The following is a 25,659-nucleotide window of genomic DNA, read 5'->3' as shown; positions in this document are numbered from 1 at the left end:
TTTGTCCATATAGCGCCCCAGAAACAATACTTCTTACTACATGCTAATACGTATTACAATAATAAATCAAATCAAATCAAATCTACAATGCAGAATGAGGCCATTTGACCATCGAGCCTGCACTGACAACAATCCCAACCAGGCCGTATCCTCATAATCTCACATATTTACCTTAGCTAATCCCCCTGATACTAAGGGATAATTCAGCATGGCCAATCCACCTAACCCACACATCTTTGGACCATGGGAAGAAACCGGAGCACCCAGAGGAAACCCACGCAGACACAGAGAGAATGTGCAGACTCCGCACAGTAACCCAAGACGGTAATTGAACCCGGGCCCTTGGGGCTGTGAGGCAGCAGGGCTAACCACTGTGCCACCCTTACACCTTGCCAACCAGAAACTGATTCATTTATACTAACTGTTTCCTGATAGTCAATCCTCTACCCACACCAATCTCTCACCTCTCCCACATCATGAGCTTTTACTTTCCGCAATTAAATTTAATGTGTCACCCCATGAAATGCCAAATGAAGTCAGTACATCTACCGGTTCCCCTTTATCCACAACACATGCGATTCCTTCAAAGAACTCCAAAAGATTTCCCTTTCACAAAACCATGTTGACTCTGCGTGATTACCCTGAATTTATCTAAGTTCCCCGTTATGACTGCTTTAATAATAGTTTTGAACATTTCCCTACGGCAGATGTAAAACTAACTGGTTTGCAGTTTCCCATTTTTACCTCCCTCCCTCCCTTTTTGAATAATGGAGCGACATTTGCTATTTTTGAATCCAATGGAACCTTCCCTGAATCGAGGGAGTTTTGGAAAATAATTCCTTTTAAACCCCTGGGATGAAATCTATCAGGACCTGGAGATTTGCCAGCCCACTGACTCAATAATTTACTCACTGGGGTTTGTAGTTTCCTTATGATCAACCCTCGCTTCCATTTCCTGATCAACAGCGATTTCCAGGATGTTACTTGTATCCACCATAGTGAAGACTGATGCAAAATATCTGTTCATTCATCTCCTAGTTCGCTATCATAGAACATAGAACAGTACAGCACAGTACAGTACAGGCCCTTCGGCTCTCGATGTTGTGACGAGCTATGTCCAAACCCAAGATCATTCTGGAGTGCTCCGTGTGCCTATCCAATAACCATGTGAAAGTTTCTAAAGTGTCCGACTCCACTATCACAGCAGGCAGTGCATTCCACACCCCAACCACTCTCTGAGTAAAGAATCTACCTCGGACATCCCTCCTATATCTCCCACCATGAACCTTATAGTTATGCCCCCTAGTGACAGCTACATCCACCCGAGGAAATAGTCTCTGCACGTCCACTCTATCTAGCCCCCTCATCATCTTATAAACCTCTATTAAGTCACCTCTCATCCTCCTCCACTCCAAAGAGAAAAGCCCCAGCTCCCTCAACCTTTCCTCATAAGTCCTACCCTCCAAACCAGGCAGCATCCTGGTAAATCTCCTCTGCACTCTCTCCAACACTTCCACATCTTTCTTATACTGAGGTGACCAGAACTGCACACAATAAATTTATTATCTATTATCATCTATTGTTAATTCTCCAGACTCACTTTCTGCAGGATCAAGGTTCACTTTGGGTTTTTTTCAAGTATCAACAGCAATTCTTGTCGTCAATCTTTATATTTCTAGCCATCCTTCTCTCACAGTCTAATTGTCTTTTGTTTTTTTTAAGATTCTGTCCAATCTCCTGCTCTGCCACCTGTATTTGTCAGACTGATCATCTGTTTGATGTTTAAGTTTGATGTTTCCTGGAATGTGTCTGTCTCTCCAGTTCACTGACTCTTCCCGAGTCTCTGCTTGCTCCAAAACCAATCACAGGTACGAATTTCCTGATGTAGCCCAGCCACCACCTTCAATATACACACACAACGAGTGTAGAATCTACAAGATGCTCTGCAACAACTCACCAAGGCTCCTTGGAGGGCACCTTCCAAAGCTGCAAACTCTAGAAGGACAAGGGCAGCAGATATCTGGGAGCACCACCACCTGCACATTCTACTCCAAGCTACTCACCATCCAGGCTTGGAAATATATTGTCGTTCCTTCACTGTCACTGGGTCAAAATCCTGGAAATCCCTCCCTAACGGCATTGTAAGTGTACACCTCATGGACTGCAACAATTATATATGCAATAAAGCTCCCTCTACACCTGTCCCCATCAACCACTCCCAGGACAGGTACAGCACAGGATTAGATACAGAGTAAAGCTCCCTCTACACTGTCCCCATCAAACACTCCCAGGACAGGTACAGCACAAGGTTAGATACAGAGTGAAGCTCCCTCTACACTGTCCCCCATCAAACACTCCCAGGACAGGTACAGCACAAGGTTAGATACAGAGTAAAGCTCCCTCTACACTGTCCCCCCATCAAACACTCCCAGGACAGGTACAGCACAAGGTTAGATACAGAGTGAAGCTCCCTCTACACTGTCCCCATCAAACACTCCCAGGACAGGTACAGCACAAGGTTAGATACAGAGTGAAGCTCCCTCTACACTGTCCCCCATCAAACACTCCCAGGACAGATACAGCACAAGGTTAGATACAGAGTAAAGCTCCCTCTACACTGTCCCCCATCAAACACTCCCAGGACAGGTACAGCACGGGGTTAGATACAGAGTAAAGCTCCCTCTACACTGTCCCCATCAAACACTCCCAGGACAGGTACAGCACGGGGTTAGATACAGAGTAAAGCTCCCTCTACACTGTCCCCATCAAACACTCCCAGGACAGGTACAGCACGGGGTTAGATACAGAGTAAAGCTCCCTCTACACTGTCCCCATCAAACACTCCCAGGACAGGTACAGCACAGGGTTAGATACAGAGTAAAGCTCCCTCTACACTGTCCCCATCAAACACTCCCAGGACAGGTACAGCACGGGGTTAGATACAGAGTAAAGCTCCCTCTACACTGTCCCCATCAAACATTCCCAGGACAGGTACAGCACGGGGTTAGATACAGAGTAAAGCTCCCTCTACACTGTCCCCATCAAACATTCCCAGGACAGGTACAGCACAGGGTTAGATACAGAGTAAAGCTCCCTCTACACTGTCCCCATCAAACATTCCCAGGACAGGTACAGCACAGGGTTAGATACAGAGTAAAGCTCCCTCTACACTGTCCCCATCAAACATTCCCAGGACAGGTACAGCACGGGGTTAGATACAGAGTAAAGCTCTGTGAAATACCGGTAATGAGAGCGTGATACCTTTTCTCATCCCAGCGTAGCTACTGGTTAATCCACTCCGTTTCTTCCTGTGTCGGTACAGCCAGATACTGAAGACCATCAGGATAATCCAGCATGCTGCTCCGATTCCTGCAATAAATGCCGGCTGTTTCACCACATTGGAAATCTGCTGCGAGAGGCTGACTTGAACCACTGTTTCCTTCGGACTCAGCCTCCCAAAGGAATCTGCAATAAGATGGAATAGTCAGTCCAGGGAAGTCCATGCGCCTTTCTCCAGAGTGAGAGAGAAGGGACAGTAAGTGAGAGACTCAGTGAGTGATACAGTCAGAGTGGCAGAGAGAGACAGTGACTGAGAGAAATTGAGTGAGACAGCAAGAAAGATTTAAAGAGAAGCAGAAAGGCATTGAGAGAAACAGTGAGGGAGACAGAAGACAGGGATAGAGACGGAGACAGAGAGAGAAAAAGAGTTGGAGAGATGTAGAGATAGAGAGAGAGAGACAGAGACAGTGAGAGAGAGAGAGAGACAGTGAGATATAGAGACAGGGAGAGAGACAGCGAGAGATAGAGACGGAGAGAGAGATAGAGACAGCGAGAGATAGAGAGCGAGAGATAGAGAGAGAGAGACAGTGAGAGAGAGACAGTGAGAGAGAGACAGTGAGAGAGAGAGAGGGAGAGAGAGTGAGAGATAGAGACAGAGAGAGACAGCGAGAGATAGAGACAGAGAGAGTGATAGAGACAGCGAGAGATAGAGAGAGAGAGACAGTGAGAGAGAGAGATAGAAAGACACAGAGAGAGAGAGACAGTGAGAGAGAAAGAGAGAGAGACAGTGAGAGATAGAGACAGGGAGAGAGAGAGACAGCGAGAGATAGAGAGACAGAGACAGTGAGAGAGAGAGACTGTGAGAGGGAGAAAGACAGTGAGAGATAGAGACAGTGAGAGATAGAGAGAGACAGAGAGATGGGCAGAGGGAGGGAAATACCTGGGGAAACTTACTTTCACAGTCAGCCTATCAGCTTGAGGACATTTCCTTGCTGATCCCATGGCGAGTTGCTCTCACTGTCCAGAGCTAAGAGGACAGGAAGGGAATACCAACGGTGACACGGGGGGTGCGGGAGGGAGGGGGTGAATGGCATTGGAAGGTGGTCTGAGGCAGGAGCTGGCAATTCCTGACACAGGGAGGAAGCCCACAGGGATTTACACTGACCCAATCAGAAAGCAGAGCTGGGGGACAGTGGTCAGCACAGGGAGGCAGCCCCTGGGTATCGCGAGGCCTCGGCCGCTCACACACTCACCCAGCTGGATGTACTGAGCTTCACTCCTCACACCGTGTCCTGCCCTGTTACTCGCTGCCACCTCCACCCGGTACTTGACTCCAGGGGTGAGGGATGGGATGAGCACAGACAGCGCCGTCCCCACCACCGTCCTGTTGATGTGGAAACGGCTCTCATTCCCCAGACACCACACCTACAGCGGGAAAAAGAGAGGCAATGGAAACGCCAAGTCTCATCAGTGTATCTTATTCCACAACGAAAAGCGCTCCCTCAGCACTGACCCTCTGACAGTGCGGCACTCCCTCAGCACTGACCCTCTGACAGTGCGGCACTCCCTCAGCACTGACCCTCTGACAGTGCGGCGTTCCCTCAGCACTGACCCTCTGACAGTGCGGCGCTCCCTCAGCACTGACCCTCTGACAGTGCGGCACTCCCTCAGCACTGACCCTCTGACAGTGCGGCACTCCCTCAGCACTGACCCTCTGACAGTGCGGCACTCCCTCAGCACTGACCCTCTGACAGTGCGGCACTCCCTCAGCACTGACCCTCTGACAGTGCGGCGCTCCCTCAGCACTGACCCTCTGACAGTGCGGCACTCCCTCAGCACTGACCCTCTGACAGTGCGGCGTTCCCTCAGCACTGACCCTCTGACAGTGCGGCGCTCCCTCAGCACTGACCCTCTGACAGTGCGGCACTCCCTCAGCACTGACCCTCTGACAGTGCGGCGCTCCCTCAGCACTGACCCTCTGACAGTGCGGCACTCCCTCAGCACTGACCCTCTGACAGTGCGGCACTCCCTCAGCACTGACCCTCTGACAGTGCGGCGCTCCCTCAGCACTGACCCTCTGACAGTGCGGCACTCCCTCAGCACTGACCCTCTGACAGTGCGGCACTCCATCAGCACTGACCCTCTGACAGTGCGGCGTTCCCTCAGCACTGACCCTCTGACAGTGCGGCGCTCCCTCAGCACTGACCCTCTGACAGTGCGGCACTCCCTCAGCACTGACCCTCTGACAGTGCGGCACTCCCTCAGCACTGACCCTCTGACAGTGCGGCACTCCCTCAGCACTGACCCTCTGACAGTGCGGCACTCCCTCAGCACTGACCCTCTGACAGTGCGGCGCTCCCTCAGCACTGACCCTCTGACAGTGCGGCACTCCCTCAGCACTGACCCTCTGACAGTGCGGCGTTCCCTCAGCACTGACCCTCTGACAGTGCGGCGCTCCCTCAGCACTGACCCTCTGACAGTGCGGCACTCCCTCAGCACTGACCCTCTGACAGTGCGGCGCTCCCTCAGCACTGACCCTCTGACAGTGCGGCACTCCCTCAGCACTGACCCTCTGACAGTGCGGCACTCCCTCAGCACTGACCCTCTGACAGTGCGGCGCTCCCTCAGCACTGACCCTCTGACAGTGCGGCACTCCCTCAGCACTGACCCTCTGACAGTGCGGCGTTCCCTCAGCACTGACCCTCTGACAGTGCGGCGCTCCCTCAGCACTGACCCTCTGACAGTGCGGCGCTCCCTCAGCACTGACCCTCTGACAGTGCGGCGCTCCCTCAGCACTGACCCTCTGACAGTGCGGCGCTCCCTCAGCACTGACCCTCTGACAGTGCGGCGCTCCCTCAGCACTGACCCTCTGACAGTGCGGCGCTCCCTCAGCACTGACCCTCTGACAGTGCGGCGCTCCCTCAGCACTGACCCTCTGACAGTGCGGCACTCCCTCAGCACTGACCCTCTGACAGTGCGGCACTCCCTCAGCACTGACCCTCTGACAGTGCGGCACTCCCTCAGCACTGACCCTCTGACAGTGCGTCACTCCCTCAGTACTGACCCTCTGACAGTGCGTCACTCCCTCAGCACTGACCCTCTGACAGTGCGGCACTCCCTCAGTACTGACCCTCTGACAGTGCGGCACTCCCTCAGCACTGACCCTCTGACAGTGCGGCGCTCCCTCAGCACTGACCCTCTGACAGTGCGGCGCTCCCTCAGCACTGACCCTCTGACAGTGCGGCGCTCCCTCAGCACTGACCCTCTGACAGTGCGGCACTCCCTCAGCACTGACCCTCTGACAGTGCGGCACTCCCTCAGCACTGACCCTCTGACAGTGCGGCGCTCCCTCAGCACTGACCCTCTGACAGTGCGGCACTCCCTCAGCACTGACCCTCTGACAGTGCGGCACTCCCTCAGCACTGACCCTCTGACAGTGCGGCGCTCCCTCAGCACTGACCCTCTGACAGTGCGGCACTCCCTCAGCACTGACCCTCTGACAGTGCGGCGCTCCCTCAGCACTGACCCTCTGACAGTGCGGCGCTCCCTCAGCACTGACCCTCTGACAGTGCGGCGCTCCCTCAGCACTGACCCTCTGACAGTGCGGCACTCCCTCAGCACTGACCCTCTGACAGTGCGGCACTCCCTCAGCACTGACCCTCTGACAGTGCGGCACTCCCTCAGCACTGACCCTCTGACAGTGCGGCACTCCCTCAGCACTGACCCTCTGACAGTGCGGCGCTCCCTCAGCACTGACCCTCTGACAGTGCGGCACTCCCTCAGCACTGACCCTCTGACAGTGCGGCGCTCCCTCAGCACTGACCCTTTGACAGTGCGGCACTCCCTCAAGGAACCACACATCAATAATATATCCCTAACAAGTTGTGGTACCCAGCCAAGCCCCTGTCACCTTGAAAATTCAGGTCAATGTTTAAATCTATCCGCACAGTGGGTTAGCACTGCTGCCTCACAGCACCAGGGACCTGCGTTCGATTTCCAGCTCGGGTCACTGTCTACGTGGAGTTTGCACATTCTCCCCGTGTCTGCGTGGGTTTCCTCCGGGTGCTCTGGCTTCCTCCCACAGTCCGAAAGACGTGCTGGTTAGACGCACTGGCCGTGCTAAATTCTCCCTCAGTGTAACCCGAACAGGTGCCGGAATGTGGCGACTGGAGAATTTTCACAGTAGCTTCACTGCAGTGTTAATGTCTGCCCACTCCTGACACTGGCAAATCATGTAAATTCCTGATGGGTATACTGATATCACAGAGCTATCCGAGAGGGCTTTCCATCAGCTCACCACTCGGAAGAGGAATGTTTGAAGGTTTCATCGGCGCAGACTTTAAAGTTTATTTCTTTATTGGCCCTCGTGTCAGGGGGATGAGCAGGGTAACCAGCTAATATGAGGGGTCACGGGGATAGGGCCTGGGAGGGATTGTGGTCAGTGTAGACTCAATGGGCCAAATGGCCTCCCTCTGCACTGTAGGGGATTGTATGATTAAATAGCTTCTTAAAATGATTTCATGGGATGTGGGCGTCGCTGGGGGTGGGGGCAACATTTATTGCCCATCCCTAATTAACCTTGAGGGGGGGTTTTAACAGTCAATCACCTTGAGCCATTTCTGATGCCCCCGAACCCCCTATCCCGGCCAAGCCCAGCTCACCGACTCCGCCACCAAAAATATTCTTAACTGGATCTCATCAGGATTTGCAATCCGTGATCGTTAAACAGCGATGGGTCAAATGAAGCAGCAGCAGCAGCAACAAGACAATGATTTAATCCCAGCCGCCAACACGGAAGTTTGGGCGCATGGTCTGTCGAGATTGACGGTGGGTGGAGGCAGGACCCGTGAAGGTCCAGCAGCGAGGAGCTGCAACTGCAGCCTCATCCAGCAGGTGGGGCCAGATCTCCACTCACAGCAAAGGCACTTTCCACAGCCCACGCTCTGAACCCGAGGCAAAGCGGGGAGCGGGGTTCCCCGGCACGGGGTAGGAGTTTGGCAAGGCTGAGCCGAGCAGCCGGGAGGCCGGGTGAACACACAGCGCCGCCGGCTGCTCACCACCTCCTCGAGAGCGTCTTCCAGGGAGTGTTCTAACAGGAGCACCGGTCCACTCGGGATAAATGGCCAGGGGTCGGCTGGTGTGAGGTTATTCGGCCGGGAGAGGGTTCACCAGCGCTTGGGCTGCAAGCAGCCTTCCCGAGGTCGAGGTGACCCTGACGCTGGGGGTGCTCCAGGGGTCAGGAGGGCAGGGCTGTTTAACAGGGTGGATACTGAGAGGGTGCGTGGGGTTGCAAGAGGGTCTAGAACGAGGGGTAAAATTTAAAAATGAGGGGTGCCCCCTGTGAAGGAGAAGAAGATGAGGAGTTTCCTCTCAGAGGGCTCCGGGGAATTCTCTATCACAGCGAGTACAGGAGTCAGCGTCATCGGATATATTCAAGGGGGAGTTAATCGTAGAATCCTACAGTGCAGAAAGAGGCCATTCGATCCATCAGGTCCGTGCTAAGTGCAATCACACCCAGGCTCTAACCCCATACATTTGCCCTGCTGGTCTTCCTGACACTGAGGGGCAATTAAGCACGGCCAATCCACCAAACCCGCACATCTTTAGACTGGCTGAAACCCACGCAGACATGGGGAGAACGTGCAGACTCCGCACAGACAGTGACCCAAGCCAGGAATCGAACCCGGGTCCCTGGCGCCGAGAAGCAGCAGTGCTCACCCGCTGTGCCACTGAGGGTCGACTGGCATGGGGGTTAGGGAGGAGAGCGGAGTCGGAACCACAAGCAGCTGTGACTCTACGGGAGGTCGGAAGGGTCAAATGCTAACCCTTGCTCTTGGGTGGCACAGTGGTTAGCACTGCTGCCTCACAGCGCCAGGGTCCAGGCTACAACTCCCGTGTTGGGTCACTGTCTGTGTGGAGTCGACAAGTTCTCCCCGTGTCTGCGTGGGTTTTCCTCCCACAGTCCGAAAGACGCGCTGGTTGGGTGCGTTGGCCGTGCTACGTTCTCCCTCCGTGTACCCAAACAGGTGCTGGAGAGTGGCAGATGCGACTGGGGGACTCTCACAGCAACTTCATTGTCATGTTAGTGTCAACCTCCTTGTGACTTGTAATTAAGCTTCAACTGGCACGATGCAGTGGCCTGGCTGGGAGAGCTGGCCTTACCTTATACTCCTGCAGATCACCGTTCAGAGAGTCCTCAGGGGGTGGTTGCCAAGCAACCACGATGCCGGTTCCGTTTGCCTCGTCCACAGTCACGGTGACACTTTGCGGGGGAGCGCTGGGGGCTACACAGTCAGGACAGTGAAAGGAAAGCCAGTATGAATGATCGAAACACAGCACACAGGCTAACAGGGAAACCCCTGACTCTGTTACCCGTCACGCACTGTACCACCGAGAGCCTTCACACAAATCTAACCTATGTTTCATTCATTCATTCATGGGACGTGGGTGTCGCTGGCTGGGCCAACATTTATTACCCCAGTCCAACGCCGGCATCTCTACATCACGGCCAGCGTTTATTACCCCAGTCCCAATTGCCCTCGAACTCAACGGCTTGCTAGGCAACTTCAGGGGGCAGTTGTGAGTCAACCACATTGCTGTGGCTCTGGAGTCACAGAGAGGCCAGACCGGGTCAGGACGGCAGATTTGGACAGCACGGTGGCACAGTGGGTTAGCGCTGCTGCCTCACAGTGCCAGGGACCCGGGTTCGATTCCCGGCTCGGGTCACTGTCTGTGTGGAGTCTGCACATTCTCCCCGTGTCTGCGTGGCTTTCCTCCGGCTGCTCCGGTTTCCTCCCACAGTCCAAAGATGTGCGGATTAGGTTGATTGGCCCTTAGTGTCAGGGGATGTGTATACTCGAGGGATTAGCAGGGTGGATATGTGGGGTTTCGGGGATAGGGCCTGGGTAGGATTGCTGTTAGTGCAGATTCAATGGGCTGAATGGCCTCTTTCTGCACGGTAGAGGTTGTATAGCATTGTTTTCATTGTATTTCCTTCTCTCAAGGACATTAGGAAACCAGATGGGGTGGAGAGGATGTTTCCCCTAGTGGGAGTGACTAGAACCAGAGGGCACAACCTCAGAGTGAAGGGATGATCCTTTAAAACGGAGATGAGGAGGAATTTCTTCAGCCAGAGAGTGGGGAATGTGTGGAACTCTTTGCCACAGAAGGCTGTGGAGGCCAGGTCATTGAGTGTCTTTAAAACAGAGATAGATAGGTTCCTGATTAATAAGGGGATCAGGGGTTATGGGGAAAAGGCAGGTGAACGGGGATGAGAAAAATATCAGCCATGATTGAATGGCAGAGCAGACTCGATGGGCTGAGTGGCCTCATTCTGCTCCTCTGTCTTATGGGTTTTTATGACAATCAACAATGGTTTTGAGGTTCTCATTAGACTTTTAATTCCAGATATTTTTTACTGAATTCAAATTTCACCATCAGTCGTGGGTCTCCAGACCATATCACTGCCACCACCTCTCCTTACACATTTTAAAACACTTATCCACTTCCACACACACTATTGAGGGACTCCCTGCTGGAGAAAACAGGCAGGGCAACTGATGAGAATGGGACTGAGTAAAGTTAGTAACAGGAAGACAGGAACATAGCTGGCACAGTGGTTAGCACTGCTGCCTCAAAGCGCCAGGGACCCGGGTTCGATTCCCAGCTTGGGTCACTGTCTGTGTGGAGTTTGCACATTCTCCCTGTGTCTGCATGGGTTTTGTCCGGCTGCTCCAGTTTCCTCCCACACTCCAAAGACGTGCTGGTTAGGAGGATTGGCCATGCTAAATTCTCCCTCAGTGTACCTGAACAGGAGCTGGAGTGTGGCAACGAGGGGATTTTCACAGTAACTTCATTATGGTGTTAATGTAAGCTGACTTGTGACACTAATGAATAAATAAACTAAACTTTTAAACCTCCTTGGACAGAGTTGAGTATATCTCCCCTGAGCTAAGGACGGTGATATTTAAACCCAAAAAGAAACTCAGCAAATAAAGCAGCAGGATAAAAAAGTCAAAGTGAAAAACGTTCACTTATCGAAATCATAGAATTCCTAGAGTGCAGAAGGAGGCTGTTCGGCCCATCGAGTTTGCACCAATCACAGTCCCATCCAGACCCTACTCCTGCAACCCCGCACGTTTACACTGCTGATCCAGTGACACTCGGGTCAATTTAACAATCAACCTAACCCACACATTGTAATGTGCGCAAGAAACAATACTTTTCACTGTATGTTAATACATGTGACAATAATAAATCAAATCTTGTGGGGAGAGACCGGAGCACCCAGAGGGAACCCATGCGGACACAGGGAGAATGTGCAGATACCACGCAGACAGTGCCCCAAGGCCGGAATTGAACCCAGGTCTTTGGCGCTGCGAGACAGCAGTGCTAACCACCGTGCTGCCCGTGAATCACTGAATAAAGTCACAGAATGTAAACGTTTACCTTCTTCCAGGGTCTTGGCATATTTCACATCACTGTCTGCACCCTGGAACTCGTTGAAGAACGGCCTGACTTTGATGTCATATCCCGTGCCTTTCCGTAACTTTAGGACCACAGCACTACGATCCGTGGCTGACCTCACCTCGAAGACTGACCAGTCAGACTGGGGCCGAGCGTCCGGCAGTGACGGCCTATACAGTATCCGGAATCCCTGGATGTACTGCGACTGCTGATCCACCTGGGGAGCGGAGACGGACAGAACATTCAAACTGGGCAGCGAGGCAGAGAAGACCATGGGGAGATCTCCATCTAACCTGAGACACACAGCGAGTCACAGAGAGAACCATCACTGGCAAAGCTGAGTGGAATATCAGTCTGGGAAAGAGACAGATCAGACTGACGGAGAGCTACCAGACTGGGAGAGAGAGATATCAGATTGAGGGAGACAGCAATCAGACTGGGAATGGGATATCAGACTGGGAGTGGGATATCAGACTGGGAGTGGGATACCAGTCTGGGAAAGAGAGAGATCAGACTGAGAGAAAGATACTGGGCTGGGAGAGAGAAATATCAGATTGAGGGAGAGATACCGGACCGGGAGTGGGATATCACACTGGGAGAGAGATATCAGACTGGGAGTGGAATATCAGACTGGGAGAGAGATATCGGTTTAGGAGAGGGATACCAGATTTGGAGAGGGATGTCAGATTGGGAGAAAGAGATATCAGACCGGGAAAGACTGGGAGACAGAGATAGCACATTGGGAGAGAGATAGCAGACTGGAAGAGAGAGTTGTCGGACTGGGAGAGGGGTATCAATCTGGGAGAGGGCTATCAGACTGGAAGAAAGAGATATTAGACTGGGAGAGAGAGATATCAGCCTGGGAGAGAGCGATATCAGACTGGAAAAGAGATATAGACTAGGGAGAGAGATTGAATAAACTGGGATTCAATAAACTGGGATCAATAAATTGGGATTGTTCTCCCTGGAAAGACGGAGGCTGAGGGGTGACCTGATAGAAGTTCATAAAATTATGAGGGGTATGGATAGGGTGAACAGTTGGAAGTTTTTTCCCAGGGCAGAAATGATAATTACACAGGGGGCATAAGTTCAAGGTCAGAGGGGAAAGGTTCAGTGGAGATGTGCAGGGGAGGTTTTTTAACACAGAGGGTGGTGGGGGCTTCTGGCTGCCAAGTGAGGTGGTTGAGGCAGACACGTTAGCGACATTTAAGGCTTATCTGGATAGACAGATGAACGGACTGGGAATAGAGGGATAGAGGCAGTTGATCTAGATAGGGCAAAGTGATTGGCACAGGCTTAGAGGGCAGAAGGGCCTGTTCCTGAGCTGTACTGTTCTTTGTTCTGTACCAGACTTTGAAAGGTGGATATTAGGCAGGGAAAGAAGGATACTAGGCTTGGAGAGAGGGCTATTTGGCTGGGGGATTTTGGTTCAAACACTGATCTGTGTTGGAAACAATAGGTGATGCCTCATTACTTACTGTCCATTGGATCTGGATGGAAGATGAAGAGAGGATGATGGGGTTGTGGAGATGGACAACCACATCGCCAAGTTCCCGCTGAACCTGTCTGTGGTCTACCCCCTGACCAGTGGGTGGGACATCTGCAAGAATTGAACCGTCAGAACTTAGTTCCGAGTTTAAAGATTATAACATTTTCTTCATTATTTTTCAATGTTATTTCCACTCATCAGCTAGCTGATAGAATCTTCAGAATATAACTGCACACAGTGCAAGATTGACACTCCCAGGACAGGTACAGCACGGGGTTAGATACAGAGTAAAGCTCCCTCTACACTGTCCCCCCATCAAACACTCCCAGGACAGGTACAGCACGGGGTTAGATACAGAGTAAAGCTCCCTCTACACTTTCCCCATCAAACACTCCCAGGACAGAGACAGCACGGGGTTAGATACAGAGTAAAGCTCCCTCTACACTGTCCCCATCAAACACTCCCAGGACAGGGACAGCACGGGGTTAGATACAGAGTAAAGCTCCCTCTACACTATCCCCCATCAAACACTCCCAGGACAGGTACAGCACAGAGTTAGATACAGAGTAAAGCTCCCTCTACACTTTCCCCATCAAACACTCCCAGGACAGAGACAGCACAGGGTTAGATACAGAGTAAAGCTCCCTCTACACTGTCCCCCCATCAAACACTCTCAGGACAGGTACAGCACAGGGTTAGATACAGAGTAAAGCTCCCTCTACACTGTCCCCATCAAACACTCCCAGGACAGGTACAGCACAAGGTTAGATACAGAGTACAGCTCCCTCTACACTGTCCCTATCAAACACTCCCAGGACAGGTACAGCACAGGGTTAGATACAGAGTAAAGCTCCCTCTACACTGTCCCCCATCAAACACTCCCAGGACAGGTACAGCACGGGGTTAGATACAGAGAAAAGCTCCCTCTACACTGTCCCCCCATCAAACACTCCCAGGACAGGTACAGCACGGGGTTAGATACAGAGTAAAGCTCCCTCTACACTGTCCCCATCAAACACTCCCAGGACAGGTACAGCACGGGGTTAGATACAGAGTAAAGCTCCCTCTACACTGTCCCCCCATCAAACACTCCCAGGACAGGTACAGCACGGGGTTAGATACAGAGTAAAGCTCCCTCTACACTTTCCCCATCAAACACTCCCAGGACAGAGACAGCACGGTGTTAGATACAGAGTAAAGCTCCCTCTACACTGTCCCCATCAAACACTCCCAGGACAGGGACAGCACGGGGTTAGATACAGAGTAAAGCTCCCTCTACACTGTCCCCATCAAACACTCCCAGGGCAGGGACAGCACGGGGTTAGATACAGAGTAAAGCTCCCTCTACACTATCCCCCATCAAACACTCCCAGGACAGGTACAGCACAGAGTTAGATACAGAGTAAAGCTCCCTCTACACTTTCCCCATCAAACACTCCCAGGACAGAGACAGCACAGGGTTAGATACAGAGTAAAGCTCCCTCTACACTGTCCCCCCATCAAACACTCTCAGGACAGGTACAGCACAGGGTTAGATACAGAGTAAAGCTCCCTCTACACTGTCCCCATCAAACACTCCCAGGACAGGTACAGCACAAGGTTAGATACAGAGTAAAGCTCCCTCTACACTGTCCCCCCATCAAACACTCCCAGGACAGGTACAGCACAGGGTTAGATACAGAGTAAAGCTCCCTCTACACTGTCCCCATCAAACACTCCCAGGACAGGGACAGCGCGGGGTTCGATACAGAGTAAAGCTCCCTCTACACTGACCCCATCAAACACTCCCAGGACAGGTACAGCACGGGGTTAGATACAGAGTAAAGCCCCCTCTACACTGTCCCCCATCAAACACTCCCAGGACAGGTACAGCACAGGGTTAGATACAGAGTAAAGCTCCCTCTACACTGTCCCCATCAAACACTCCCAGGACAGGGACAGTACGGGGTTAGATACAGAGTAAAGCTCCCTCTACACGTGTCTATCACCTTGGGTTCCTCCCTGGGGTGTGACTGTGCAATCAGTAACATCAGCTGGAATTTTAATGTGACGAGCTTCACAGTTCCAACTTGTTCATGAAACCTAAAGGGAAAATGCTGGAAAATCTCAGCAGGTCTGGCAGCATCTGTAAGGAGAGGAAGGAGCTGATGATTTGAGTCCAGAGACTCTTTGTCCAAGGGTCACGTGGACTCGAAACGTCAACTCTTTTCTCTTCTTACAGATGCTGCCACACCTGCTGAGATTTTCCAGCATTTTCTCTTTTGGTTTCAGATACCAGATCCGCAGTAATTTGCTTTTATCCAATGTGTTCACACGCTCTTTACGCACATTAATCCCCTCCTTTAGAAATCCCAAAACAGCCCCAACTTCCCCCAAAGGGTATCTGACCTCACAGATATCCCGAGCCCATATCCAAGGGGGTCCCTGACTGAAAGCTTCCCCTGGTTACCAAAACGGATCCACAAAGTTCAGAGCTGTTCCTCCCAGGTTCAATATGTGTACGTGTGGTTTCACACACCCCTCACACCAGAGCCACACACAGGTGAGGCCGCTGCCTCTGCGAAATATGCATGTGTTAACCCTGAGATGAGCTCATTCTCGTTCCCCCCCCCACCACTCCCCATACGCCATGCACCAAGTTTGGGAGGGGTACCATGCGATTCCGTCCCATTCTGCCCATTTCGCTCTGATGGACGGGCTGTCTGTGGTGGGGAGAATCCAGCTCCAGGTTTTATCACGGGCTGGGTCTTACCTTGGGTTTTCACCGGGTCTGATATTGGACTCGGGTCGCTCAGACCGTAAGCATTGACCGCTCGGATGAGGAAGAGGTACACAGCGTTGGATCTGAGGCTTTTGATGGTGTATGTTTCCGTTTTCACCCGGTCCGCCACGGTTTTCCAGCTGCTGCCAGCTGCATGGCTGTAAATAATTCACAACAATTGACAGCAGCAACATCAGACGGGTCTGAGTCAAAACTCAACGTTCAGAATTACCCTGCTCCTGTCCCCACTGGAAAATACTTTGGGTTTTCCTTCATCAAATGAGGATTATTATAGAGTTCATAAAACTCAAAGGCTCCATCCATGCTTAATAGACAGTCTCAGCCTTGTGTGTGTGAGTGCGTGTGTGTGTGTGTGTGTGTGTGTGTTGATTGTGTGTGTGCACATACGTGTATGAGAGTGCGTGTGTGTGTGCATGTGCGTGTGTGTGTGTTGGCTGTGTGTGTGTGAGTGCATGTGTGTGAGAGTGCGTGTGTGTGTGTGTTGATTGTGTGTGTTGATTGTGTGTGTTGATTGTGTGTGTTGATTGTGTGTGTGCACATACGTATATGTGAGTGTGTATGTGTGTGCATGTGCGTGCGTGCGTGTGTGTGTGTTGGCTGTGTGTGTGTGTGCATGTGTGTGCAGGTATGTGTGCACATGTGTGTATGTACATATGTCTGTGTGCATATGTGCATGTCTGTTGCCAGTCTGTGTGCATGCGTGAATGTATGCATGTATAATTGTGTGCGTTTGTGTGTCTGTGTACATATATGTGTGCACATGTGTGCATGTATGTATGTCTGTATGTGTACATGTGCATATGTACGTGTGTGTAGGGGTATCTGTATGTATATGCGCTTGGGTGCAGTGGCTGGTGGGTGTTGAGGTTGTTGAGTGAGTGAGGGGTTTTGTTTGTGTGTGAGGGATTGCCAACCCTCGCTCAAATCAGGAAGGTTTCGTCATTAATAACTGCCACGACTCAACCCCAACTCTTCCCCAACTCTTCTGCCATTGCTTACCTGATTGCTCAACTGGGCAATAATGGTGGCTTTAATACCCACAATCCTTTGTGCTGCAGAGAACACTCTATTTACAATATGGTCACATGGGAGCAAGTGCTGATTGAGGATTGAATTCTGGGGCTTTGTGGACTCACTCCAGCAGGGAGGACAATGTCCCTGATGATTGTTATTCTCTCTGCGTGTTGCATGAGGGCAACCTTTAATTCCAGGAGACTCCAGGAAAATCTGGAAAGGTCGTCAGCCACCCCCACCCCGTCCCCAGCTGACCCCATCCACAAATTCAGCCATGATGACCAGGCTGGTGGTCATTGTGCTGGAGTGAGGGAGGGAGGCAGTTGTGAACTGGGTCTGACCATTATTTGTGGAGCTGGTGATCAGGGGCAAGCAGCAACTTCAGAAAGAGGGTAAAAGGTGTTGAGTGAGGAGTGACTGACCTGAAAGCCTCGATGATGTAGGACGTGGGGGTGGCTCCAAAGTTCATGTTTGGTTTCCACGTCAAGGTGACAGCGTTTTTGCTGACATTGGTTACTTCCGGCTTGGTCGGCACTCCGGGAATGAGGTTGGGATCCGGCACGCGAGGAGGCAAAACCGGAGTCCCAAATTCTGGAATCCCGACACCCGCAGAGAGCCAGGGCAAGAGAGACATGAGATCAAATAAATCAAGAACAACTTGAACATTCTGGGGAAGTATACGCAGTCACATGAGGTTCGTGGGAACATGAATAAACATAACGCTAAGTCACATCAGCAGAGATTTGGATTGGAGACCTCCCTCTCTTCTCTACCTTCTCCGACCTGTAACAAGTCTCACAATAGCAGGTTAAAGTCCAACAGGTTTATTTGGAATCATGAACTTTCGGAGCGGCACTCCTTTATCAGGTGAGTTACCAACTTCTCAGAAGACTGAGGAAAGTTTGCATTTAAGCTACGACTCTCACCAACTTTTACAGATGCACCATAGAAAGCATTCTTTCTGGTTGTATCACAGCTTGGTATGGGCTCCTGCTCTGCCCAAGACCACAAGAAACTACAAAGGGTCATGAATGATGTCCTGTCCATCACACAAACCAGCTTCCCATCCATTGAATCTATCTGCACTTCCCGCTGCCTCGGAAAAGCAGCCAGCATAATTAAGGACCTACGCAACCTGGACATTCTCTCCTCCATCTTCTTCTGTCATGAAAAAGATACAGAAGTCTGAGGTCATGCACCAACCGACTCAAAAACAGCTTCTTCCCCGCTGCCGACAGACTTTTGAATGGGCCTACTTGCATTAAGTTTCCCTGCACCCTAGCTATGACTTAACACTGCATTCTGCACTCTCTCGTTTCCTTCTCTATAAATGGTATGCTTTGTCTGTATAGCACACAAGAAACAATATTTTTCACTGTATGCTAATACATATGACAATAATAAATCATATCAAATCTACTGAGCAGAATGAGGCCATTTAGCCCATCGAGCCTGCACTGACAACAATCCCATGCTTTGTCTGTGTAGCATGCAAGAAACAATGCTTCTCACTGTATGTTAATACACGTGACTATAATAAATCAAATCAAATCAATAGCCTAATCCTGCTTTCTCCCCACAACCTTTGATCCTGTTTGCCTCATGGGTTGATAGAATATAAAGAGTTTCTTACCTTGAACATCAATGCGTGCATTCCATGAAGCTTCACCACTTGGTGTTGAGGCTATACACGTATAGATACCAGAGTCACCCAGCTAGTGGACACAGGGAGAGAGACAGGAACACAAGAATAAACTGCTTTGTAGAGTCAGTGCTGGGAGATGAACATTCTGAAACCTCTAAGCAGTTCCAGCGCTGTGTCAGATGGAAAAGAGAAAGATTGTTCTTGCATTGTGAAGGATCTCAGCTTGGTAAGCAAGAGATCTCTCTTTCCACTGACACTGAGAGTCAGTAGCCAGAGGAGATGCGTGCCCGAAATTTGGCAAAAGAAGCAGCAAGGGAGATAAAGTGAGCTTTTTCATTTGTTGCTGTGAGTTTCTGTGACCTGGAGCCACTGCCTGGAAGGACACTGGAAGCAGATTCAGAACTAGTTTCCAAAATGGATCGGGATAAATACTCAAAATTTGAGCTTTTGCAAGGTTGTTAGGAAAGAGCAAACGAGCGGGACTAACTGAGATAGTTTGGAAAAGGAGTCAGTACAAAAGTGATGGGCTGACTGGCCTTCTATCCTAATCACTTTAACCTTGTATAACTAGTCATATAATATCCCTGTTAGTGCGGATACATCTCACTGGCAGACACAGTTGGTGCAGGAGCTTTGGATAGCCAAGTACATTAAAAATAAGGAAAGGATAAGGAGGATAGTACTTTTATCACACCTTTCCTGAACCCCAAGGCTGGTCTAAATGCTTTAATTTGTTGGCTAATGAATTATTTTTGAAATGCAGGAAACACGGCCAATATTTGCAGAGCGAGGTCGCACCAACACAAATTAAACTTTATTCATCAGTGTCACAAGTCGGCTTACATTAACACTGCAGTGAAGTTACTGTGAAAATCCCCTAATCGCCACACTCTAGCGCCTGTGCACACTCAGGGAGAATTTAGAATGGTTAACGCACCCTAACCAACACGCCTTTTGGACTGTGGGCGGAATCCGGAGCATCTGAAGGAAACCCATGCAGACATGGGGAGAATGTGCACACTCTGCACAGATGGTGACCCAAGCTGGGAATCGAAGCCAGGTCCCTGGCGCTGAGAGGCAGCAGTGCGGACAACTGTGGGAGGAAACCAGAGCACCCGGAAGAAACCCAAGCAGACACAAGAAGAACGTGCAGGATCCCCACAGACAGTCGCCCAAACTGGGAATCGAACCCGATTCCCTGGTGCTGTGAGGCAGCAGTGCCACCGTGCTGCCCAATGTTTGAGGATGGCCGGATAATCAGATTCAGCGGTGCTGGTTGAGAGGGAACGGGGGCAAACACTGCCTTCTCTTTGAAATAGTGGCAAAATCTTTAAGGTCTACCTGGGAGGGAAAACTGGGACCTCAATTTAATGATTGGGCTGAAAGATGGTGACTTTGATAGTGCAGTGTCGATTTGAACTGTCCTCTCTCTGTCAACCCTTAACACGATGAATGAGCTGATCCATAATTTAGTTAAAACCGCCACGATTACTGTCCACACAGGCATCTCGTAAAGCGCGCTGGCTACAAGTAATGGGAGGGTGTTTCTCAGAAAAGTATCCAGCAGAAGAGGGAAGCGGATGGTGAGACTGAGAGAGGCACCCCCTCCCCCCTATTCCCCAATCCCTACCTTGGCGTAACGGATCTGCAAGTTTCCCGACTCCTGCTGCTTGATCCGTGAGTCGTGGGTGGACACCAAGATGCCCTCCTTTCTCCAGAGGATGGTGGGTGGGGGGTTTCCACTGGCCTGACACCTAAGGACCACAGTGCTGTCCACAGCGACCGTCTGATTGATGGGGCCCTGGCGAATGACAGGAGGGGGCCTGTCCGAAATTACTGCAAACAGAAAGACGCCATTAAAGTTAGAACAAGTGGAAGCAATTTATTTTTAATCTTCACAGAGAGCAACGGCAAGAATCTGTCGTACGGGCAGGCCTGTAATTACATGGCCAATTTTAACTGGTGTATCGCCATCGGAAAAAACGTAAACAGATGGTGTCGGATCTCCTCACACTCTGAGCCAATATTTTTCAGCCCCATAGCTGCACTTCACCTGGAAGCAATCAAGACAAGCAAGCCAGAATCAGGGGCCTTCAGGCACAGTGAGGCCTACCAGTGAGGCCTGGAAGGAGCATTCAGGCCTATACTCAAATCGTAAGCCAGTGCGCAGTGAACTCCCAGCAGAAGATCCCAACCCGACAATGACAACTATCGAATGACCCAGAATGCTCTTCAGGACCATGAGGAACATCAGAACATAAGAGCAAGGAGCAGGAGTAGACCATCTGGCCCCTCCAGCCTGCCCCGCCATTCAATAAGATCATGGCTGATCCTTTTGTGGACTCAGCTCCACTTACCCGCCCGCTCACCATAACCCTTAATTCCTTTATTGTTCAAAAATCTATCTATCCTTACCTTAAAAACATTCAATGAGGTAGCCTCAACTGCTTCACTGGGCAGGGAATTCCACAGATTCACAACCCTTTGTGTGAAGGAGTTCCTCCTCAACTCAGTCCTAAATCTGCTCCCCCTTATTTTGAGGCCATGCCCCCTAGTTCTAGTTTCACCGCCAGTGGAAATAACTTCCCTGCTTCTATCTTATGTATTCCCATCATAATCTTATATGTTTCTATAAGATCTCCCTTCATTCTTCTAAGTTTCAATGAGTATAGCCCCAGTCTACTCAGTCTCTCCTGATAACCCAGAGAGCCGATGCTTTCCTACCCTTTCCCTTCCTTGTTCCACATTTCTTTCCACCTTTATTTTAAGTTTGTTCCTTGGCACAGTGGTTAGCACTGCCGCCTCTTGGCGTCAGGGACCCGGGTTCAATTCCGGCATTGGGTTATTGTCATAAGAACATAAGAAATAGGAGCAGGAGTAGGCCATCTAGCCCTTCGAGCCTGCCCCGCCATTCAATAAGATCATGGCTGATCTGTTGTGGCTCAGTTCCACTTTCCCGCCCTCTCCCCATAACCCTTAATCCCCTCTCTTATCAAAAACCCATCAACCCGCGTCTTAAAAATATTTAGCGAGGCAGCCTCCACCACCTCAACCGGCAGAGAATTCCAGAGATTCACCACCCTTTGAGTGAAGAAGTTCCTCCTCAACTCCGTTCTAAACCGCCTCCCCTTTATCTTGAGGCTGTGCCCCCTAGTCCTACTGTCTTTTTTGAGCAGGAAGAGTCTCTCCACCTCTATCCTATCCATCCCATTCATCATCTTATACGTCTCAATGAGATCTCCCCTCATTCTTCTAAACTCTAACGAGTACAAGCCTAGTTTATTCAGCCTCTCCTCATAGCTCAAAGTGGAGTTTGCACATTCTCCCGAAAGCAGAGTTTAAATGAGTTAAATTATGAGGACAGGTTACATGGAGTAATCTTATGTTTCCTCTGGTATAAAAGATGTTTAAAACTATTAAACAATCAGATAGGGCAGATAGAGATAAACTATTTCCTCAGATGACAGTCAAGGGAACAGAGCCACAGAAGATAGATGTCTGCGTGGGTTTCCTCCAGGTGCTCCGGTTTCCTCCCACAGTTCAAAGATGTGCGGATTAGGTGGATTGGCCAGGCTAAATTGCCCCTTAGTGTCAGGGGAATTAGCTAGGGTAAATACATGGGGTTACTGGGCTAGGGCCTGAGTGGAATTATTGTCTGTGCAGACTCGATGGGCTGAATGGCCTCTTTCTGCACTGTAGGGATTCTATGATTTCCTGACCGCAAGGCCAGGTGATAACCTGCCCTGGCGCTGGAGACAGCCACACCTTCAGGGAGGTAGTCAGAATCACCTCTTATTCTGAGTTCCCTTGTCTCAGCTTTGTTGGCTTTGCTGGGTTTGGTTCACCAACAGGAGAAGCCTTGGGGAGGAGCGAGGGGTTTTGCCAGCCCGAGGTCAACAACAATCCTTCACCCACTCACACCCTAAACACCTGGAGAAACATTCACAGTCAAGAGTCTCATGAGCACCAACTCTCCAGTCGAGGAGTCAGTGTGTGGTACACAGGGTGAGAATGAGACAATATCAATGTGCCCTTCCTAACAAAGATCAGTCTCGCAAAGAGCTTGCAGACACACAATGGGCCGAATGGCTTCTGTCATTGCTCGTAAGTTCTGTGACATTCTGGAAATCTCGGAATGTGTTTGAAAGGAGTGAAACGACAGGATGTTTAAATGGGTTAAATTATGAGGAGAGGTTACACAGATTAATCTGATATTTCCACTGGTATAAAATATGTTTAAAACTATTAAGGGATTTCGGTCCATGGGACTTTGGCACAGCTCCCAGGGAAGAGTGAGTTGTTCTGTTCGGATGGGCTATATTTGAACAGGTCTTGGCCAATTGTACTGGGCAGGGTTTTAAACTAACAGAGTGCGGGGAGAACTCATGTAAATGGAGATGGAGAAGTCCAAACAGAAAGGTTTGATTTGATTTATTACTGTCACTTGTATAAACATACAGTGAAATGTATTGTTTCTTGCGTGCTATACAGATAAAGCATACCGTTCACAGAAAAGGAAAGGAGGGAGTGCAGAATGTAATGTTACAGTCATAGCTAGGGTGTAGAGAAAGATCAACTTAATGTGAGGTAGGTCCATTCAAAAGTCTGACAGCAGCAGGGAAAAAGCTGTTTTTGAGATGGTTGCTATGTGATCTCAGACTTTTGTATCTTTTTCCTGATGGAAGAAGGTGGAAGAGAGAATGTGTGGGGTCCTTAATTATGCTGGCTGCTTGTTGAGGCAACAGGAAGTGTAGAGTCAATGGATGGGAGGCTGGTGTGTGTGATGGATTGGGCTACGTTCACGACCTTTTGTAGGGCTATCCTGTCCCGAAACAGCGGGACAGGATAGCAATGCAGGTAAAGACAGAGTGGGACAGGAAAGAGACAGAGAGTTTAACAAAAATATACACCAGTGAATAAGGACATCACAGACAGCAGAAGCAAAAACAATTAAACTAAAAGTTCTTTAGCTGAGTGCACAAAAAAAAGATAAAAACATAGGAACGTAGAAACTAGAAGCAGGAGGCCATTTGGCCCTTCGAGCCTGCTCCACCGTTTAGTTTAATCATGGCTGATCATCGAATTCAATATCCTGATCCCCCCTTCCCCCCCTCTGGGTGAAGAAATTTCTCCTCACCTCAGTTCTAAAAGGTTTACCCCTTATCCTCAAACTGTGACCCCTAGTTCTGGATCCCCCCCACCCCCTCCCCATCATTGGGAACGTTCTTTCTCAGTCTATAGTAAGAAGTCTCACAACACCAGGTTATTGGATAGGCACATGGAGCACACCAGAATGATAGGGAGTGGGATAGCTTGATCTTGGGTTCGGACAAAGCTCGGCACAACATCGAGGGCTAAAGGGCCTGTACTGTTCTATGTTCTATGTTAAAGTCCAACATGTTTATTTGGTAGCACGAGCTTTCGGAGCGCTGCTCCTTCATCAGGTGAGTGGCGAGATGGGCTCATAAACAGGGCATATATAGACACAGACACAGACACAATTACAAGGTAATGGTTGGAATGAGAGTCTTAACAGGTAATCAAGTCTTTATAGGTACAGGCAGTGCGAGTGGAGAGAGGGTTAATCACAGGTTAAAAAAGTGTGAGTTGTCTCAAGCCAGGATAGTTAGTGAGATTTTGCAACATTTTGTCCGCACACATCCCTCAACCAGGACCCTGGGTTCATGTCACACTATCTGTAACCGCCACAACTTGCCTGGGCTTGCAAAATATTACTAACTGTCCTGGCTAACTAACTAACTAACTAACCCACTAACTAACCACCGTGCCACATTCTTCTAATTCAACATAAAGTGAAGTTTATTTATTAGTCACAAATATTAACACCGCAATGAAGTTACTGTGAAATTCTCCTAGTTGCCACATTCCAGTGCTTGTCCAGGTCAATGCACCCTAACCAGCACGTCTTTCAGGCTGTGGGAGGAAACCGGAGCGCCCAGTGGAAAACCGTGCAGACACGGGGAGAACGTGGAAACTGCGCACAGTGACCCAAACCGGGAATCGAACCCAGGTCCCTGGAGCTGTGAGGCAGCAGTGCTAACCATTGGCTATGGTATGAAGGAGGGAACAGATCAGAGATAGTGAGCAGCCATGATCTGATTGAAGGACAGTACGAGCTGAAAGGGCCGAACGGTCTCTCTGTCTTCCCACATGATCAATCTCTGCGTTGTGGGCCACGGGACCTCATCGTCCCCGAATCCCAGGCATATGAAAGCGCAGCAGTTTACCGTCAGTCACTTCCAGGAAGACTTTGATGATGACACTCCCAGCTACGTTGAGTGCCTGGCAGCTGTAGTAACCAACATCAGATCGCTGGACATTGGTGATGGTGAGGTCCCCAACCTGAGAAACCGAGAATCTGTTGGAAGGTTCCGGAGGCTGGTAGGAGAAAAGCAAATTCTGAAAAAAAAAGAAAAACACAGGAAGAGAGTTAAAGCAGTGAGGGGGGTTAGAGATGGCCAAGGGGCGGGGAGGAACCGAGAGCACCTCACCAACCAGCTCAGCAACACAAAGTGGATTTATTCACCTCAATCCCAGAAATTCATTTGGAATTTGCTGCATTCTTTCCAATTGACTCCATGAGGAGGCGATAGCCTAGTGGTATTATTGCTCAACTATCAATCCAGACACTCAGCTAGTGCTGTGGGGACCCAGGTTCGAATCCCACCACGGTAGATGGTGGAATTAGAGTTCCACAAACAAAATCTGAAATTAAAAATCTACTGATGACCATCAAACCATTGTTGGAAAAACCCATCTGGTTCACTAATGTCCTTTAGGGAAGGAAATCTGCCGTCCTTACCTGGCCTGGCCTACATGTGACTCCAGAGCCACAGCAATGTGGTTGACTCTCAACTGCCCTCCGGTAACTAGGGATGGGCAATAAATGCTGGCCAGCCAGTGAAGCCCATATCCCACGAATGACGAAAAAAATTGATTAAGGCAAAGTTCTTCTGGGAGTTT

General features: G+C 50.2%; 1 protein-coding gene across 1 annotated transcript in view; it reads right to left on the bottom strand.

The window, feature by feature from the left end:
- Positions 1-25,659, bottom strand: part of robo1 (roundabout, axon guidance receptor, homolog 1 (Drosophila)) — a 325,286-nt gene that overhangs the window by 46,643 nt on the left and 252,984 nt on the right. Inside the window, exons 9-18 of the mRNA XM_080203340.1 lie at positions 24,924-25,095; positions 20,306-20,511; positions 18,664-18,745; positions 17,453-17,621; positions 15,987-16,153; positions 13,224-13,345; positions 11,728-11,962; positions 9,442-9,563; positions 4,533-4,704; positions 3,262-3,465 (exon numbers count right to left, since the gene is read on the bottom strand). Coding sequence (XP_080059466.1) covers positions 3,262-3,465; positions 4,533-4,704; positions 9,442-9,563; positions 11,728-11,962; positions 13,224-13,345; positions 15,987-16,153; positions 17,453-17,621; positions 18,664-18,745; positions 20,306-20,511; positions 24,924-25,095 — 1,651 coding nt within the window. The remainder of the gene's footprint in view (positions 1-3,261; positions 3,466-4,532; positions 4,705-9,441; positions 9,564-11,727; positions 11,963-13,223; positions 13,346-15,986; positions 16,154-17,452; positions 17,622-18,663; positions 18,746-20,305; positions 20,512-24,923; positions 25,096-25,659) is intronic.

This window comes from Carcharhinus amblyrhynchos, chromosome 15, assembly GCF_965287045.1.
Source record: "Carcharhinus amblyrhynchos chromosome 15, sCarAmb.v2.hapA, whole genome shotgun sequence".
Lineage (NCBI taxonomy): Eukaryota > Metazoa > Chordata > Chondrichthyes > Carcharhiniformes > Carcharhinidae > Carcharhinus > Carcharhinus amblyrhynchos.
Note: the sequence above shows the minus strand (reverse complement) of the source record. Positions and strands in the feature narration are given on the sequence as shown.